This window comes from Myodes glareolus, chromosome 19 (assembly GCF_982192425.1).
Source record: "Myodes glareolus chromosome 19, mMyoGla1.1, whole genome shotgun sequence".
Classification (NCBI taxonomy): Eukaryota; Metazoa; Chordata; class Mammalia; order Rodentia; family Cricetidae; genus Myodes; species Myodes glareolus.
The window spans coordinates 44,317,605-44,338,325 of NC_142044.1; the positions used below are offsets into that span (position 1 = coordinate 44,317,605).

Here is a 20,721-nt window from a genome sequence, read left to right on the forward strand (position 1 = left end):
CTCTGCTCTAAGTTCCAGCCCAGGTACTCTTTATTCCAACTATTCTGTCCTTGTCACTCTTCAAGATCCACGCAGTCAAACTCAGGCAACCTGAGTCTGCAGACCACAGCTTTGAATTGTTACTGCCTTGATACCCTCAGTAGGGAATGGGGTAAGAATAGAAGATTACACATATCAAAAACACAACATTAATAAATGGCACTTGGACGTAGGTTTAACATTATCAGACTTTCTCTTCAAATGACAGTAGGTGGGAGGGGCTGCTTCCCAAAGAAAGATTTTCAGTCATGGTAGCATTTATGGAGCTCTCATATGCAAAGGCATGGGAGACCAGTGTTACTGTCATCTTGTCCTAAACAGAGGAATGAATTTGCAGATGAAAGTAGACACTATCCTTGGCTTAGGTTTTTCCTGGTTCTTCCCACTGTTAAACTGTGACGTTCTGCCTCTCACCTAACTTAGATATCATCTCACTTAGATTAAGTGAAACAGATTAAAAAATGGTAGTAGAGGATGGAGAGAGGGGACAGAACAATCTTGTAAGACTATAAAAAAAATACAAAAACCAGATGTAGTACAATATTTATAATAGAAACTGGCCGAAAACACTACATGCTAACAGACGGTATGATACAGAGTAGGGTGGGAGCAGACAGGAAGGGCAGAGCCACAGGCTACACCAAGAGCCTTTCAATAGACTGCTGGATGGATTGGATCTGCTGCTTTAGCTGGGAGCCTTCTTTGATGGTAACAGAACAGGCGATGACGGGTCTGGAGACCCCACAGGCCCGTCCTAGGGCCTGCTTGGAGCGCACAAATACATAGGGGACATTCTTGTCTTCACACAGCAGTGGGAGGTGCAGGATGATCTCCAAGGGCTCAGCGTCTGCTGCCATCACGATGAACTCAGAGATGCCTCTGTTGAGGGTTTTGGTGGCTGTTGAGACAGGACATGAAGTCAACAGATGACATGGGACGTGGGCAGGGCAGCCACAGCAAAGCAAGGAACAAGGAACAGGTACAAGGAAGCAGACAAAATACTTATTAGGAACAAGTCAGGCAAGGTGGCACACACCTTTAATCTCAGCAATAGGGAGGCAGATCTCTGAGTTTGAGGTCAGTCTGGTCTGGTCGACAGAGTTCCAGAACCAGCCAAAACTACATAGTGAGACCCTGTCTCAAAAAGGGGGCGAGGCGGGGGAAGCAATATTCTGGCTGGAGCAGCACTGTGATAAGGCACCCAAACACTAGCCAGTTACTTAATCCTTAATGTCTTTCTCTTTCTCACCCACTCAGCATAAAGACCAACCAGCGAAAAGTAATGTTTCTATAGTTTTAACTGGTCACCAAGGCCCCAGTGTTCTGTCCAACAGCTACACACCCTAGTCTCGTCACAGCACTGCTGCCTTGCAGACACAGGCCATACCTTCCAACAGAATAGGCCCCAACCAAAGCGGTTTATTTTGCCTTCTGCCACAGCATAGGTAAAAGATTCTCATTTTTTCAGGGTTCTCCTAAAATCTCAAACATAGTATTTAAATTAGTATCTAAAAACAAATCAGCTCTACTACAGAAAATTATTTGGTTTTATCTTCTCTGGGCAGAAATGTCATGGGTGCATATAATTAGCCCACTGAAAAACTGCTCACTCACCAAACCAAGCTACAACCAGACATGGTAGAACGTATTTGTAATCCCAGCACTTGAGAGGTGGGGACAGGAGGATCGGCTGGCTACACAGTAAATCTGTGAGGCTAGTCTGTGTTCATGAGGCTCTCCCAAATAAACCAACCAACAAAACACAAAACTCCCTAGCCTCAGTCTGTCCCTACCTGTACCACCTTCTCCACAGACAAAAGGGAAATGTTTCTGAGAACCATTGGAATCCATGCATCCCAGGGCTGGAGAGGTGGCTCAGTGATTACCAGCACTGCCTGCTCTCCCAAAGGTTCTGAGGTCAATTCCCAGCAACCACATAGTAGCTTACAACCATTTACAAGGATGAGATCTGGTGCCCTCTTCTGGCCTGCAGGCATACACGCAGGCAGAACACTGCATACATAATAAATCTTTCTTTTCTTTCCGAGACAGGGCTTTTCTCTGTATAGCCTTGGCTGTCCTAGAACTCACTCTGTAGAACAGGTTGGCCTTGAACTCAGAGATCCATCTGCCTCTGAGGCATGTGTCACCACATCCTGGCATAAATAAATCTTAAAAAAAAAAAATACATGCACCTCACAACGCCAGATACTGGGGAAGAAAAAAAGCATTAAAATCCCTTTCCTTTTGATGATTCTAAAGAGTGAGTACAACTTCATACACAAAGTTTAACAACTGCCTTCCAAATGGCCCACAAAAATAAATAAATTATATATTCAGAGAGAAAGGCAATATAGCAAAATATTAACTGATGACTCTACATCCTAACTACCCAATACATCTTTCATTGGTCAGTAAAAAATTGGTTTTTTGAGAGAGGGTTTCTCTGTGAAACAGTTCTGGCTATCTCGGAATTCACTCCATAGACGAAGCTGGCCTTGATCTCAAAGAGATCATCCGCCTGCCTCTGCCTCCCCAGGCCTGGGATTAATGGCGTGCGCCACCACTGCCCAGTCTAGAGTCAACTGTTAGCCCAACTATTTAGGAGGTTGAGGTATGAGGACTTTGAGGCTACCCTGAGAACACAGCAAGACTCGTCTCCACAAACTAAGAACAAAAGTGAAGAAGGGTGAGGGAGAGTGAGAATAAAGCACTTTCTTCCAAACTAGAAATGCAGGCCACCCCTGCTGAAGACAGGGCTCTTCAGCACCCCAGCATCACCCTGGAGTCACCTTCATTGGCTCCTTTCCGAAGCTGCTTGTAGTTGCACGACTGCTGAACAAGGTCCAGCAGCTTCTTGGTGAGATGGGCATCTGCGAGGGGATAGGCCTTCGGGTTCACATCAGCCTCTGTCTGTAAGGAAACACAAGAATCAAAAGGGATTTCAGACAAATGACAAAATATTTATCTACAACTGAGACAAGGACCAGCTTGGTTCCCTCCTTACATATATACACATGCATACATACCTCCCCCCATATTTTAGGGATAGACGATGTTCAACTTCAAAAACAGCCCCTAGCGATTCAACAAAGAACCCAACTAAGTACAGACAGAACTTGTTTGGTTTTTGGAGACAGGGTTTCTCTGTGTAGCCCAGGCAGGCCTCAAACTGGATCTGTAATCACCACCAGGCAAAAACATTTTTTTAGGCGAGCGGCGGTGGTGCACACCTTTAATCCTTGCACTCAGGAAGCAGAGGCAGGTGGATCTCTGTGAGTTCGAGGCCAATCTGGTCACAAAGAGAGTTCCAGGACAGCCAGGGCTATTACACATAGAAACCCTGTCTCAAAAAACCAAAACCAATAAATAAATAAAAAAAAAATTCTTAAAAAAATTAACTTAGATACTTTTATTTAACCTTAGCCTGTTGTCTAACCTCATCTATCACCACACTCACCAGGTCAAGATTTCCTACAACCACCCAGTTCAGAGCATCATATTCAAAAGTTATTCAAATTAATTTTGCTGGTGTGGATATTAATATATACAGTTGCTTATGATTATTAAAATATCCTTTAATTTATTTTTCAAATATACAAAATAAGGTTTTATCTTTTGACAAATTCAGGGCTAATGAGATTTGCTTGCCTCCAACTTGAATGATTCCCAGAACCCACATGATGGAGAGAACTGACTTTCCCAAGTTGTCTACTGATCCTACATGCACATCCATACCAGTGAGCAAATGCCGTAAAAAAGAGAAAAAGTTGGAAGTTTTGGCCATATGCCTTTAATTCCAGCACTCGGGAGGCGGAGGCAGAGACAGGTGGATCTCTGGAGACAAATGCACTCTAGGCCCTGCAGAACTGGAACATTTAGACCCTATATTTTAAGTACTTACATAGTGGGTTCAATCTTCATTTTGGGTTGCTGGGGTGTTCTGTTTCTTTCCTCTCTTTAGAATTATTACTATTTTTCATTATTTTCCCATCCACAGATTTATTCATTCACTTGTTTTTTCCCCCAAACAAACTTAACTAGGTTGCCTGGGCGGACCTGAATTCCTGGGCTCAATCAAATAATGCCTTCAAGTAATCGGAACTCCAAGTTCTCAAATATTAAAAAACAATCCAAAAGTTAGGCCTCTTTAATTTCACGTTTTTGAGGTGTTGGCAACTGAATTCAAGACTTTGGGCATGCTATCAAGCACTTAACCTATATTTTCAGCCCACACCTTTTTGAGACAAGGCTTGCTATACAGCCCAGGCTAGTCAACTTGAATCCCTAGCTTGATCAATTCGGTCTCCTTTGATACCTGACAGTCAAAGACATGCATGATTTTGATTTAGCAAATATAGCCATACATAACCTAATAATGCCTCAGTCAACTAGACCCTGCTCACATAAAATGCTAAAGGAGCTGAAAAAGGCCATCACCTTAAAGATCTAGCAAATACCTTAATATCTGTAAAGTCATCGACGTGTTGCTTTTTGTATACAGTGGCACATTAAATCACGCACAGTAATAAAAGGCTTGCTATTTACCACACGACACTTCCTTATTCTTGTTGTGTACTAAAAAATGTTTCCTGTAGACAGTACACTTGTCAGGGCAGCAGCATCCCGGCTTCTAATCAAGAGGCCCAAGAATGACTAGCTTTGGTGTGGCGGCACACACCTGTAATTCCAGCACTCTGGAGGCTGAGACAGGAGGATCTCGAGTCCAAAGCTAGAACGCACCCGTCCTTAAGGAATGCATGCGCGCACAGCAAGTCTTACAACTAACTCATTCTGCCCATTTCACAGTCGATGCAAAATTCAACCCGAAAGCACCGGAGCTCAAAACTTTTCACGGGTTCAGCACTGGCTTAGAGGCTTTCTCAAACCAGACGCAGCCAGTTACTAACTTCGGAGGTGGGGGAGCGAAAGGTATCAAAAAAAAAAAAAAAAAAAAGAACCAAAGGGCTGAATGTTCCGATCCCAACTAGCTACGACAGGAACACGAGCTGGAACCCTCTAGCTACAATATTCAAGTGGAGCCGAGGAAGCGTTATCGTCACACGTGAGGCTCCCAAGACCTCTGATTTCGGAGGCGTAGGTATCACCATGCCACATTTCCCTTGAACCCCCCCTCAAATAAATCCTTAATGCGAGGGCGTGAAGACACACGCCTTTAATCCGGAGGCTGAGTCAGACGGATCTGAGAGTTCGAGGTCGGCCTGGTCAACGTATCGAGTTCCAGGCCAACCAGGGCTACATACTGAGTCCCTTAAAAAAAAAAAAATACCCTAAACCGCCCCTGAATTTCCTATGCCGGGTTAGTTCCCGGCAGGATAGCAGATGCAAACTCCACGGAGCCACGCTCCTGAACCTCGGGCGTGGGAAGCTGGTGGGTAGCAGTCGACTACCTGTGATTTCACGTCATCTTCTGGAGATTATTTTAAGAAAGGAAAAAGTAAGCAAAAGGGAACGGAGGCCGAAGTTTCCATAGCCCTCCGCCATCCCACGTGGGGCGGTCAGTTTCCCACGCAGCGCCCGGCCTCTGGCCACGCCCACCGCTGCAAAGCGGCTCGGGCCACAGCGGTCCCAGGCTTTCTGCCGCCTGAGTTCTCCACTCTGCCGCCCGCGACCACGCCGCGGCGGCCCGAGTTCTACCCCGGGAACCGGAGGTCGGCCATCGCCGGGCGGGCGAGATGGCGCACGCGCTCCGCCTCCCACCGGCCGGAGCAAGCAGAAGCCCGTGTCCCCCGCTCCCCGCGCCGGCGTTCCCACGCGCTCACTCACTCACCATGGCTGCGGTGCGCCGGCCCCGCCGCGGGTCGAGAACAGCCGAGCTCAGACAGACTGAAAGCGCCGCACGGAAAGACTAGCGGAAGTCACTTTCTGCGCGGGAGGAAGCGGAAGTGATGTCACTCGGAGCGCGCAGTGACGTTGCCCCGGCCCCGACCCACCCTGCTGAAATCCCGAAATTGTCTTTGCGTGAGGGAAGGTGTGTTACTGGTTTCCTTAGCGACTTAGTGTAAATCGTCGGCCAAAACTGTGAATTAAACATTCGAATACAAAGGGCTTCAAGGGTCACCATATAATTGCCATTTTTTTCTTGTTTGCTTTTTTTTAGTTTGTTTTTCGAGATGGTCTGTGTAGCCCCGGCTGTCCTTGCACTCATTCTATAGACCAGGCTGGCCTCGAACTCAGATCCACCTGCCTCTGCCTCCTAAGTGCTGGGATTAAAGGTGTGGGCCACCACCACCCAGCCATTGCCTGACCTTTTGTTTTTGTTTTTATTTTTTTGAGCATATCCTGTACCCTTTGAAAATCTTCTCAGGCCTGAGGTGGTGGCTTGCCTGTCACCCCAGCATTTGAAAAGTTAGGCAGGAGAATCCGTTTGTTGCCCGTTTCGGTTACATAGCGAGTTCGAGGCCAACCTTCGGCCACATGAGACCTTGTCTTCCTCCACAAGAAAAAATAAAAACTCACCTGTCTAACCCCTCAGTGTTAAGACAGAGATCTGCCTGCCTCTGGGATTAAAGGCATTTGCTTGCCCCTCTCTTAATGCCACACTAAAACTCCATTATTAAATAATAAATTCATGTCTAGTATTTCTTCCTGCGAGGTCCTCAGTGATCCTCTATGCCCCCCCATTTTTTCCAACATGGTGCCACACACATTTGGGACCTTTTGGATCTAGCCCAGCCCACACCATTCAGAGCCAATTTCAGTTCATGGCTTCAAATGTGGAGAAGCTGAGAGCTGGGGAGATCTTTAAGAACCATGCAAAATAGCTTCTCACTTTTCTAGATGGAGAACAAATGCCGAGAGAAGGGAAGCCTGCCCACCATCATGAGGAAAACAGTGCAAAGCTGAGATTTTAGCTATTGACCTGGGTTATTTTCACCATATACAGCTACTTGAGCATTGCTGGGGGTCAGGCAACCAGAAAGATTCAAACTGCCTATAGGAGTAAGCATTTATCGAGTCTGGAAAAAATAGATCACTGGTTAAGTGCACTGGGTGCTCTTCCAAAGGATATTGATTCTATTCCCGGCACCCACAAAGCAACTAACAACTTTGGTGACTCCAGTTCCAGCGGGGGATCCAACTCCCTCTTCTAGCCTCCATGAGGACTGTGATGCACAGATTTACATTGGGGCAAACACCCATACACATGAAATCATTTTTTAAAAGAATGAATATAACCAGACGGTTGTGGCGCACACTTTTAATCTCAGCACGTGGGAGGCAGAGGCTGGCGGATCTCTGTGAGTTCGAGGCAAGCCTGGTTACATAGCTAGTTATAGGACAGCCAGGTTTTTCGAGACAGGGTTTCTCTGTAGCTTTGGAGCCTGCCCTGGAACTAGCAAGATCCACTTGCCTCTGCCTCCTGAGTGCTGGGATTAAGGCCGTGTGCCACCGCCGCCTAGTCATAACTGTTATTGCACAAGTGAAATTACAGATTAAAGCAACCGTTTTCAGAGAGTCAGTGGCCCTGCAGGCCCTGCCTTTCAGGGTTTCTCCAACAGAGAACCATCCTTCTGGTGGCTTGATATCTGAATTATCAATTGTTATAAACTGTAATTGCATCATGATCCGCAGTAGCTCCTGACGATTGCTCCTGACAAGTATCTAAAAGCAATGGCATTAGAAAAATCTTGATATAAGATTTAGGTTTATTTTTTAAACTTTTGGAGAGGATTCAAAGAAATTAGTTTGCTATAGATTACTTGCTACCAGGAACATAGATTTTTTTCCATGATTGGGCAGGTTACATCATTCGATCGTTCATGTCAGGCAGTCTCTTGACATGACGCTTAATCTCTTCACTCCAGAGTACAGAAAGGTTTAAGCCAGAGCAACGTGGAGATGCCCAGCACGTTCTACTTCAGCCTTCCTCCTCTCCTGAGTTCTGTTTTCCCAGGGCCAAACAAGTTTTCTCTAGACAGTTTTGTTATGACTTCATCATCCTTACTGTTGCCTAGACCCTACTCCTTCAAGGCTGCCTCTGTTCCAGAAGTAAGAAACCCACAAAGCAGAGCAGAAAGGTTTCTTGTATTCTTTTTTGTTTTTTTTTCCTCCCACCCCCAGACAGGGTTTCTTGTGTTGCTTTGGAACCAGTCCTGGAACTAGCTTTTGTAGACCAGGGTGGCCTTGAACTCACAGAGATCTGCTTGCTTCTGCCTCCCAAGTGCTGGGATTAAAGGCGTGTGCCACCACCGCCTGGCACTTCTTGTATTCTTTAACTCTAGAAATGGAATTTATTTTATTTAATAATGTAAAGGCCTGGTGGCTTGTGCCTGTATTGCCACCACTTAGGAACCTAAGACAGGAGGATTGTTGTGAGTTTGAGGCCATCCTGGATTATACAATGATTTCTAAGCCAGAAATCTCAGAAAAGCAAAAGTAGGAGAGGAAGGGGGAGAGGAGGGGATTAGAAAGGAAAGAGGAGGAGATGATAGAGGAGGACAGTGGGTGATTTGGAGGTAAGTTCTACAGCACCTTGTGTGATATGATGGAGCCTGGCCTAGGTAGCTTTGCTCCCAGGGTCCTCTTACTTATTCAGGCTAAGTGTGATGGTACACACACACCTTTAATTCCAACACTCCAGAGGCAGACAGATCTCTGAGTTCAAGGTCAGGCTAGTTTATGTAGTGAGCTCTAGCCTAGCTAGGACTACATAGTGATATGATCTCAAAGAAAAAATTTTGAGCAGCTTGAGCCGTGGCTCTGTGGCTAGGAGCGCCTAACACTCCACTCTAGTGCCAAGGGACGTGGGTTCAAATCCCGCCTGGTGATAACTGTAGCATGAGGGGGCCGGCTTGTTGGGGTTTCTATCCCGCCCGATACTCCACAGCCGGCAAATCCCAAAGAGAAATCACACACAGGACTCCATAAGGTTATAAACTGATTGGCCCATTAGGTCAGGCTTCTTGTTAACTCTTATAACTGATGTTACCCCATTATCCTTATCTACATTAGCACATGACTCTGTACCTTTTTCAGCTGGGCAGGTTACATGCTGTCTGTTTGGTGGTCTGCACAGGAGTGGCAGAGGGAGTTTCCTCCTCCCTAGCCTTATCCTATTCTCATTGCCCCGCCTCTACTTCCTGTCTGGTTGACCCGTCTATACTTCCTGCCTGACCAATCAACGTTTTATTAAAATACATGATTGACAGAATACAGACAATTCTCCCACACCAGATAACGAAAATCAATAATCGATCAATCGATAGGTTGTTATCGATAAATCGGAAAAAAAATGGGGCTGGAGAGATGGCTCAGCAGTTAAGAGCATCGCCTGCTCTTCCAAAGGTCCTGAGTTCAATTCCCGACAACCACATGGTGGCTCACAACCATCTGTAATGAGGTCTGGTGCCCTCTTCTGGTCTGCAGAGAGAATATTGTATACATAATAAGTAAATAAATAAAAGAAAAAATTTTGGGGGTTTAATTAGCTGATGTGGTAATGAATGCCTGTATTCCCAGCACTCAGTCTAAGGCAGGAGGATCAATGTGAATTTGAGGCAGCCTGGGCTATATAGAAAGGTCTTGTCTAAAAACCAAGAAACGAACAAAAAATTCAATGAGTTATTGTCAAACATAGTTATCCCACCATGCAGTAAAACATTAGAAACAATTCCCTTCTGTCCAAATGCATCCAACTACCCATCAACGAGGTAAGCTTTTATTATGCCACTAGCTCCATTAGGTTCAAAGTCCTCTGTCTAGTCTTTGCTTCCATGAGGGACCAAGGAATCATCTTAAGCTATTTATCAGTCCCTACCTGAGCACAGTTTATGGCCCTGAGTTATGATATTTCCCTCACTGTCCTTGCTGAAGGCTCTGGTACCAATGTCAGGGAAAGCTCAGTAGGTGCTACATCCACGGCTGTCTCACCAGTGTAGCAGAAATGCTGACTGGATGGGCAAATATTGCCGGAAGGATTGGGATTTGTGCTTCTAGGAGCTGTGTGTTCCGGGCGGTCCCTTGGCAACCAGTTGTGGTGTAATGCTACCTGAGTCGCCATTAGTACTGACTCGACCTGGCTGTCCTTGGAGCCATATGTGTGTCTTTTCCCTTGTCTGTGTGTTCTTTGTGATCCTTACATATTGCCAACAGATCAGACTATTCCAGGCAGTTGTGGATATAAACAAGACTGCTGAGGACATTTTTGAATTCTGCTCCACTATTAATTAAAGCCTTAAAAAAGTAGCCAGTTCTGGGAATTGCCAAAATCATCATTAGGACAATTCCTTGACGATGTGAAATAAAAGGAGTTAATCTTAGTAGAAAAAACCTTAGAAGCCTTCTACAGGAAAACAGCATTAGGCATTTATGTGCAACTTAACAGGAGGCCTATGCAACCTTCCTTATGGCCAGAAAACCTAGGCTAATTACAACATCTGACCCTGAGAGTCGGGAAGGGAAAGGAGTTGAGATTAATGGTACAAAATGAGTCTCAGAAAGTTTTTCCAGGAAGATAGTAGCCTTCTTCTTCTTTCTCACCCAGACACACAAGGTCACTTAGCTGAGCCCAAGTCACCCACCTGGTACAAGCTGATAAAGGTGGGCTAACTCAAGAACAATGGTCTCTCTAATAACAAGAAAAAAGAAGGGGTAACTTTACAAATGTAAGGAAGCAAAAGTCCTTGTACTCATGCCAAAGCATCTTTAAAGATTCTCTTTGTAAAACTGTTTTATGCCGTTCTTTTCTATTTTATGATCTGATGATGTATGCCTTTGCCAAGTTCTTTGTTTGTAATAATATATAATCCTGCACTGAAGTAAGTAAATCGCAACAGCATGTCTCAAAAACATTGAGAGTGTCTGTGTGTCACTTTTCCTCGCCGTATCCTGATTTCTCCTGTGCCTTCGCCCTGATTCCCTTAAGGTCTGAGTGGCTCCCTTGAGCCGGTCCGTAGCAAGTAGGTCTCGCGCTTGTACCCAACCTGCTTTTTAGCCATTTGGCCACATGGAGGCATAACACTCCATCTTGGAGCTCCTGTCTGAGCCTAGTCTGGTCTGGCCAGGAGAGGTTTCCTCTCCCAAGAGCCTGCTAGCCAGAACTATTAGCTAGAGCTGAAAGTGCAGCAGCAGGCAGGCTCCTTTGTGAGGTGGCCTCAGTGACAGAGGTACTATGAAGTAAGGGGTACGTCATCCCAAACTGGCTGAGCCAGCCACACCAGTGTTTCCTTCTCACTCCCCTAAAACACCATCTACCTGACCTAATCTTTGCCATGTTGCTGCCACTTCTGGGAGCCTGTGCCGTGGTGGGTCCATTCCAGGGCCCTGAGTGGGAGCCAGTAAGGGGCCTACTGCCTCAGGATCGAAGCTGCAGGGATCCTCGGTGTTGTGGTAATCTGATTGTCTTCTGCCTCTTTCTGATCTGGCAGATCCAACAGTATTGGTACCGGGTCTCCAGGACCAGCAAGAGGAATGCCACCAAGGTAAAGGGGCCACTTCCTTAGCATCACAATTGTTTGTCACCCTGTTCTGTGTCTTGTGTATCAGAGATGAACTAAAGAGCTTAGGCTGGTCTGTGTAATCAACATCTAAGCCTTAAACCCAGGAGATACCCCAGATTCGCCTCTGTTCCTCACTCCATACACTCAATCCATTTGCAAGTTTTAGGAACCCTCCATGCGATCCATCACTCATAGCTATGACTTCTGGAGACGTCACTACACCTCCCAGGCAGAGCTGCCAGCATGTAGTTCTGGACCATGGTAACGGCTGTCTGCATCTGCCTGGAGTAACCTTCCTTTCTCCTTTTAAAAAAGTTATGTACACATAATTATGGCTCAGTGGGTAAAAGTGATTGCTGCCAAGCTTGATGACCTGACTTTGATCCCCAGAACCCACGAGGTGAAAGGAGAAAAAGAAGTCCCACAGATTGTTCTCTAACCTCCACACCTATGCTATGGCATGTACACATGGGCTAGTGTGTGTGGTGGTTGGTACAAGCCTGTAATCCCAACATTCAGGAGGCAGAGGCGGGGACTGCCCCAAGTTTGAAGCCATCCTGGTCTACATGTCTAGTTCCCAGTCAGCCAGGGCTATGGAACTCTGTTTTGCAAGATATAAAAGGAAAGACAAAAGAAACAGGTCCTCAAGTAAGAAGTGTTGCTTAGTGAGAGAGAGAATGTTTAGCCAGTTATAAAGCCTTGGCTACTGCTATCTGGGGGGCCAGCCTCCAGCAGCACAGGGCCTTGAGAGGAATTCACAGAGTAGGTGTAAACTAGACTTTTCTCTCTGAGGGGGTTTAGGAAAAGAAACATTCACACGCTCTCTTGATGGCTTCTGTCTTTATTCTCTGTTTTCTCTTGTTCTTTCTCTGTTCTTTCTACTGTATGCTTTTTTTTCTACAGCTTCTATAACCCAACAAAGTTTTTTAGGCAATACAGGATTTACAAGGTGGTTTCATTCTGCTTTTCAAGTGAACGGTTATAACGAATACAGCAAAAACAGGTTTTTTCATCTCCCTTACAGGATGAAACATTTTACATACTACAGGGGAGAAACAAATTTCCACAAGAACCCACAGCCATTCATGCCCAAGCAACTTGGTATAGATTAATTGTGTGGGCATACAAGGTGTTCTTGTTGGGTTTTTTTTATTGGCAGGCTGCATTTTGCAGCTACAAAGAAAGGGCAAATTGCTCGATTACTCATCTTGAAAGAAGTCTTTAAGGGATTAAGTCTTAAAGTCCTTTTTTCTTCCTTAGTTTTAAAGTCTTAAGGAGTCTTAAGGGAATCATAAACCTAAGCTTTTGTATATGAAAAAGAATCAGCTCTACTTTAAATTTTTAGGGTACATATCCACTCTTAATAGTTTTTTTTAATATCATGAGGTTGAGGGCAGAAATGAATATAAGGAATTAATCATCACCTTTGGTCATCAACCAAACCTAGCAAGGAAAGCTAGCACAGTCGGGGTGTATATTGTATTTTGGACCCTACCCTAGCCTAATGAATCAGACAGCTCAGCTATGTGTTCTTGTGAACTTTAGCTTGTTTTCTGGGGGTATTTATTTATTTATTTTGGTTTTTCGAGACAGCGTTTCTCTGTAGCCTTGGAGCCTGTCCTGAAACTAGCTCTTGTAGACCAGGTTGGCCTCGAACTCACAGAGTTCCTCCTGCCTCTGCCTTCCGAGTGATGGGATTAAAGGCGTGTGCCACCACCGCCTGGCTTGAGGATATTTATCTTAAAACCTTATCAAGGCATCTGCTCTAAACTGAAGTTATTTTGAAGCTTTATTTTAGCTAATGGCACATGGCAGCCTCTTTTTGTTTGTTTTTCAGATAGGGTTTCTCTGTAGCTTTGGAGTCTGTCCTGGAACTCGCTCTGTAGACCAAGCTGGCCTCGAACTCAGAGATTTGCCTGTTTTTGCCTCCGGAGTGCTGGGGATTAAAGGAGTGTGCCACCACTGCCTCTTTTCAGCATTAAGAGAATTAGAGTCAGCCTGGCTCCTAAGTAGCTCCTAAGGTGGAATTTATAGGCCTTATCTGTGAAACATATCCTTGTATTTATTTTTATTCATCAAAACTCTGTATAGGCTATCGTTATTATTATTATCAGTTTAGACAGTACAGCTTAGGGAGGGGTCATCTTGACAATCTACAGATAAAAGTGCCCGGTAGAACAGGATGTTTCCACGAGATGAACACACTCTATCACAGGCAGTGGAGCTCTCCCCACATCCACACACACCATGCTGGGTACCAGAGACAGAGAGCTGCAGCAATCATGTAAAGGCACAGCAGAAGCAAAAGACATCCCAGGGTCTGCAGTCCCGTGGCCTTGCCTAAAGTGGCCCATCACAGCGTTTCCTCCTGGGAGGCTGACACCTGGAACTTCAATCGCCACCTGCTACTCCTCTGACAAGGCCATCAGCATTTGGCTTCAAACACTAGCAATGAAAACCAGGCATGAGACTGGGCATGGGGCACACGCCTTTAATCCTAGCACTCAGGAGGCAAAGGCAGGCGTCGCTGTGAGTTCAAGGAAAGCCGTGTCTATATAGTAAGTTCCAGGACAGCCAGGGCTATCTAGAGAGACCCTGTCTCAAAAGAAAAAGAGAAAAGCAAACTGGGTATGGTGGTTTATACCTGTAATCCCAGCACTCAGGACCCAGGATGCAGATCAGGAGGAGTAATAGACTCTGTTTCAAGCCTTGTCTCCTCTTATTCCACACAAAACAAGCAAGCAAGCAAGCAAGCAAGCAAGCAAGCAAGCAAACAAACAAAATACGCTTCAAAAATCCAGACTAAATTGGGTAGTGATGACGCACGCCTTTAATCCCAGCACTCGGGAGGCAGAGGCAGGCAGATCTCTGTGTGTTTGAGGCCAGTCTGGTTTACAGAGTGAATTCCAGGACAGGCCCCAAAGCTACAGAGAAACCCTATCACAAAAATCTAAAATACAAACAAACAAACAAAAAACCCCGACCAGACTAGAAGATCCTGGGTTCGAATTCCAGCACTGAAAAGACGCCCTGAAGCCCCACAATGTGACTTGTAGCTGCTGGTAGTGCTGCTAGTGCAGACCTGTATGAAGTCACAGGGCAAGCGTTCTACATTAACCTGCTGCCCAACACCGTGCTTGTCTGCCAGACAGACTTCAAAACAGAGCAAAACTCTGTGCTACATAAAACCCTAGAGTGGTTTCTGTGAGTCCACTCCCTACAAAATTCAGAACAAAACCAAAACCCTGGCCTCAATTCCAAGGCCTGATAGGGTCTAGCCTGCACCCATCTCTGGCCTCATCTTCCAGGGTTCTCCTTGGTGCTGGCTCCATTCTGACCACATGGGTGCTCCTTCTCTTTCTTCCTTGTTTTTTAACGCTGGGGCAGAACTTAGGGTCTCACACACTAGGCACTGTGCTGTGCCACTGAACAACAGTAAGCTATCACTGAGCGTCTTTGCTGTCCTATGGACATAATCTTTCTTGTTCTCTTCCCGGGGTCTTTACACTTAATGTCTTTTCTGCCTGTCGTACTCTGGTGTCACTTGGCTTGCCCCTAACCTCATTCAATTTTCCAGCCAGATAGCACTTCCTCTGAGAGGCCTTCCTTGACTCTTCTGTCTAGCGGAGTTAACTGCAGCCCCTCCTATGCATTTATTTCCATTCAAATGCTTTTTTTTGGGGGGGAGTGATAACATGTATTTTTGTTTTGTTTAAGAAAAGGGCCTCATATAGCCCAGGCTGGCTTCTAACTTGCTACGACTCTGAATTTCTGATCCTCCTTTGTCTACTCTCTGAGTGCAGAGATTATTGGAGAGGATTCTTCCTGTGCTTGGCACAGACTCTATGAATTGAGCCACATCCCTTGCCCAATAGTTATGTATTTGCTTATTGTCTTCTCCATGTCTAGAATATGATCCCCAGTATGGACTTTATCTTATTTACATTGGTACCCAACACACAGAACGGCGCCTGACTCAGAGCAAGCTCTCAGTATTTCGGGGTGAATAGATGCTGTTTGCCTATGGGAAGTGCCTCCCACTTAGCCCAAGCACCTTCATCTGGGTAGTGGGACATTTAGTCAGATCTGTAAGGAACGGCGGGAAGAATGTGTATGTCAGAGCTTTGCTTCTCGGTCCTCACTTTTACAGGTGCCACCGCAGAGACGGGCAGTGCCATCCACCAGACACGAAGCTTGCTTTGAGATGATTCCCCAGTTCTTTACTCTTGGAAGAATCAGGGACCTGGATGTTCCTGTGCAACAGTGGACACAGAAGCAGAGATGGGGACACAGGAAGAATGTCAGGCAACAGTGGGCCACCCAGTATCTACCGTCACCGCAGAACTCATGCCAAGACCTGCCTTGGCTTGTCCCCACCTCTTCTGAGCCCATGCTTTGTACCTCTTCCTTTTCAAGCAGCACTTGTCTTTTTCCTCGGGACAGTTCTTGGGAAGTATGGCAGGTCCCCTGGTGTTCTAGCAATAGCCAGGCCCACCCTTCCCTGGACATGTGCCAAAGAATGCAGCCCCCCTCCCAGGAGGAGGTGGTGCCAGGAGAGTCTGTTAGCCTGAAGTACCACCTCACCTCCACAACTTTAGCCATCTCCCCTCTAAACTTCCCTGTAGTTCAGAGGTCAAAGTTCTGCCTCAGAAGGTTTCTGCCTGGTCCTCTTAACCAACAATTGGAACTGCCCACCGAGAAGTCCCCGGATAGCCCACAAGATCCCTCAGAACCACAGGGTAAAACCCAGACAGTAGACAGAGACTATGGTGAAGCTACTCCACAACGCACAAACAAGAGAGAGAGCAGAAGGGAGGTTGCTTCAGAAATACAAGCATCTGGAGGCTTCCTCCCAGTAGACTTTGGAGTGGAGAAGGCCAAGGCCCTGGGGTGTGGAAACCGGAGACTAATCATGGAAACTGATGGAGAGATCTCAATGCCAGGGCGGGAGAAGCAAGAACAAATGGGATCTGAAGATAGAGAACAAACTGAGAAAGTATGGAAGAAAACCAAGGAACCTGGGGATAAGAATCCTTCTACCCAGGCTCTTATGGGAGAGGATCAAGAAGAATTCCAAGGTAAAACCGACATAGCAACTCAGACACCAGAGTGGGAGGGCAAGGAGGATGCACTGGAGACTCTGGTAATGGGAAAGAAGAATGAGAAAGAAGCTGGAAGGAAGGAAGAGGCAGAGGTCCAGGACCAAGGATCGGAAACACAGAGCTGGACTGGAAGTAGGAATAGTGAGAATTCCCAAATGCTAACTCAGGGGACACAAGACCAGACTGGAGGGAATACTGGGACAGACACTGAGGCAGGGGAAGGAAGAAACGAGGAGACTGGAGGTGAGGTTGGTGTGAAAATCCAGACATCTGGGAGGGAGAACCTGAGGGAAGTCAAATCACAGGACAATGGAAAGACCCAGGTCCTGTGGTGGGAGAAACAAGGATGTATTAGAACTCAGAATGACGTCCAGACTCCAGCGGGGAAGAAGCAAGAACGGGGCGGAAACGAGCATGCCAGGCAGACCCAAGTATCTAAAAGAGAGGACCAGAATCTGTCAAGAGAAGTTTGTGTGGGGACAAAGAAGCTCAGGGAGATAAGAGAAGAGGACTGGGTGGTGCTCCAGGCTCCGTGCTGGGGAAACCAGAGACTGGTGCTGATTGCAACTGACAGAGGACTCAAGATATCATATTGGGGAAATCAGGATCAGGTCGGAGGGGAATATGCTGCAGGGAGCCTGATACCTGAGGCTGAGAATCAGGGTCAGCGTGGAGGTAAAACTCAGCCTTACCCAGTAGAGAGCAAGAGTGAGGGAAAGACTGGAAGGAAAAATGGGGGGGATGAGCTGGCACCAGGGGAGGGAGACCCGAGAGGGGCTGAAGGTGAGGATGAAGCACGGTCCCAGACACCTGGGGAAGAAAATCGGGATTGGTTAGGAAATGGATTTCATAAAAAGATTCACACACCAAAACAGAAGAATCAGGAGCAGACAAGAGACAATAGTATAAATAAGCAGATATCTGAGGCAGAGAACTGGGAAGAAATATCACGTAGTCATGTTGATGATACAACCCACACAGCAGGGTGCAAGGAGGCAGAGAAGGCTGGGCATGAGGATGGTGCAGGAGTTCTAACACAAGGAATGAGACTCCCGCAAGGAGGTGGAGGAGAGGAAGGTACAGAAACCAAGGCAGCCACGAAGGAAAGCCAGACCGGGTTAGGAAGTAACATGGATACAAATACCCATTTGTTAGAGTCAAACAACCAGACGCAGGTGGGACATGAGGATGGAACGGAAGTGCAGGCTCCAGAGAAGAGAAACCAGAGAGAACCTGGAGACAATCATGTAAAGACCCAGAGACCTGAGAGCAAGAACCAGGAACAGTTGACTGGAACTGGAGGGAGCTGTTCTACCAGGTGGGGGAGCTGGGAGCAGGCTAGAGGAGAGACCGCTTCAGAAAATGGGGTGCTGGAGAAGAGAAACTGGAGAGAGGCTGGAGGCAAGGATGGCAGAAAGATCCAGGGAGCCAGCAGAAAGAATCAGAGAGCGTTAAATGAAGCTAATGGACGGACCTACTTGTCAGAGTGGAAGACCCAGCAAAATTTCAGAGATGGGGATGATGCAGAAATTCAAAATCAAGGGAAGAGAAACGTGAGAAATTTCACGAGTGATGGTGGCCCAGAGACCCAACCCTCGATGGGACAGGACCAGAGACAGTCAGGTAATGAAAGAGAGGGAAAGATTCAGACCCGGGGGCAAAGAATCCAGAGCAAGGGTCCAGATGCTGCTGCAGAAATCCAGGATGTGGGGGCCCAGAGAAAATGCAGTGCTGAGGATTCTGAACAGTCTCATATGAGGAGGAGAGGAGGCAAGGGCCATGTCAGAACAAAGGATGCTGTCAGGCCCCGTCTCCAAGGTAACTCTTCTGTGACAGTGGGAACCAGGAGCAGGAAGTACAGCTTGGTTCAGCCAGCTTCCCTCGTTTTTAGGCACAAGCAGCCAGTAGGTGGAAATGGTGTAGATTCTGTCCCCTGTCCTGAAGAACATCTCAGTAGCCAGAGCACAGACCCTGCCCAGAAGAACAGTGAAAGCTCCCAGGGGGCCCAACCTGGATCTCAAAGAAGACAAGAAAGGGACAAACGGGTGGGTGCAGGAAAGGCTTCCATGACATGTCAGCACCCCCACCCACAGTCTCAGGCATCCTCTGTCTTTCCCTTCCTCCTGTGTCCCCAAGTCTCGCAAGCTGCCCCAGCTCTGGCAAGTGCACCCCTTGTTCTCACCGCCCTGCCCAAAGGGTCAGCCCTCAAGAAGAGCAAGCATCTGCTCCTGGAATCCCTTATGAAGAGGAGGATTGCACACCTGAGGTGGGGCCTCCCTCGGCGAATCCTAGAGTCTTACTTGCTTTTTCACTTCTTAGAACCTTGCTCTTTACCTCGGGCTGGCGTGAGGCTGCCTGGAGTACGCACCAACCAGGATCGTCAAAGGCAGCAGGAACGGCATTGTGAGACCCAGGGATCCCTGTTAGGCCCTGAGTCTCCAGACAGGTCTCAAAGCTGTCCGGTTCTTGAAAGAAAAAGCTCAAAACTTTCTACCCAAGTCCAGGCTCTGGAGAAGTGTAGGCCACCCAAGTCAGAGCCAATGGGCAGCTCCATGCCGCCTAAGAAACCCAGGAGAAACAAACCACCAGGGGGCGCAAGAGAACCACAGATCCAAGAGGAGACCCCGAAGGCCAATATCCCTGCTCGGAGGAATCCCAGGCCAGCAGCAGAGTCAAAGAGCTGGTGTGGCCCAGGGCAGGTCCAAGAGCTTTCCACTGAGAGCAGCAGGGGCAGAAAAATGGTCAGGCCTCGAGTCTCCCACGTAGAAGAGAGGGCTTCCAGCAGAGTGAGGGCCTTATCCTGTACAGAGGGCCACAGCCACTGGAAGAAGGAATGCATACCAAGGGAAGCCTCTGAGCTCCCCAAACTCAAATGCCAGCAGCCCCCACACTGGAGAAGTAGAAGCACGGGACCTGCAGAGGGCAGAGGGGCCTGGCAGCCGCCTTTCCCCTCTTCTGCACGTGTCTCCAGCTTCAAAAACAATGTCCACTCTGCCACAGCCAGGCTGAGCATGACAATCTTGAGCAAGATGCCACGATCGCCACAGGCGCCTAAGCCCCAGCGCCCAGCCCCCTTTCTTACGCTGAGGAATCCTACCCCACTTTCCAAAGTGAGTGACCCATATACAAGGGCAGACAGCACCAGTGCCCCCACTGCTTTAGAGAGGAACCTTGAGCCACCAGAGCAATGCTGTGTAGGGGTAACTGCTCCCCAGATGGAGAGCTACAAGGAGCATGAGACGCCTGGGAACCCAAATGGGGCACCCCCAAATTCAGCAGTTTCACAAAAGTTTGGTTTTATGAGGCACTTGAGATATTTTCTCAGACACTGTGGTCTTAAAAAGTAGGCCACGGGCTGAAGTCCTTAGGGCGTGCCCTAAATGTCATGAGAGTGATCTGCTTAGTCCCAAGGCCTCTAATAAATTGGTTATTTGGATTCTGTAGGGCTGCAGATGCTTTGGTGTATTGTCCGACTGTTCTCTTTTGGGATTTGGGGTTCTTTAGGGTCAGCATTCCACTTCTACCCTGCAGTTTTGAGGGCTAGCAGAGTGTAGGACAATCCAGTATCATCTACTACCAGCCCTAACCTTCTTAGCCCTTCCCCCATGTTCCTAGCTCCTCATGGTAGAGTCCATTGAGAATGTATCATGGCTTTGTCTTGCCCCATTCCCAACTAATCCTGATCGAAGCAGGGTACTCAGCCCCGGTTGTTTGGAGGTGGGGTCGTCCTCTGCATGAGACATTATTATTCAGACCCCTTTGAAGTCCTGTCAAGGCTGAGAAACCATTGAGGAAGAGGGAACAGAAAGATGGTAAAAGGCAACAAAAGAGGGCCAGAGAGAAACCATGTCTTCTGGACCTGGCAGAACTGCTCCACTCATAAACTCACAGCAGCTGTGATCGCCTGCACAAGACTTTTGCAAGATCAAGCCAGTCAGCATCCTAGCATGGAGCGGGAAGGAGTGAAGAAGCCTCCACTCCTGGGAAGCCCTGCAGACTTGATGGTCTCTGTGAAAGGGGAGAGTCAGTTTTCTTTAAGGTGTAGCTCTTGGTAGGTCAACTATACTCAAATGGATGGCCCCATGCTCAGGAGTATATGTGTTATGATTTCAGACACA

At 47.2% G+C, this 20,721-nt stretch overlaps 2 protein-coding genes across 2 annotated transcripts; one reads left to right on the top strand and one right to left on the bottom strand.

Annotated features, from left to right (window-relative positions):
* Positions 1-570: 570 nt before the first annotated feature.
* Snu13 (small nuclear ribonucleoprotein 13) lies at positions 571-5,955 on the bottom strand. The gene is made up of 3 exons (XM_048445072.3): positions 5,831-5,955; positions 2,832-2,952; positions 571-937 (listed from the first exon to the last, which is right to left on the bottom strand). Exons 1-3 carry the CDS (start codon positions 5,831-5,833, stop codon positions 675-677), a joined length of 387 nt encoding a protein of 128 aa, XP_048301029.3. The 5' UTR covers positions 5,834-5,955; the 3' UTR covers positions 571-674.
* A 5,279-nt stretch (positions 5,956-11,234) lies between these two features.
* Positions 11,235-20,038, top strand: LOC125407196 (uncharacterized). The gene is made up of 2 exons (XM_048444563.3): positions 11,235-11,483; positions 15,652-20,038. Exons 1-2 carry the CDS (start codon positions 11,274-11,276, stop codon positions 19,948-19,950), a joined length of 4,509 nt encoding a protein of 1,502 aa, XP_048300520.3. The 5' UTR covers positions 11,235-11,273; the 3' UTR covers positions 19,951-20,038.
* Positions 20,039-20,721: the final 683 nt, after the last annotated feature.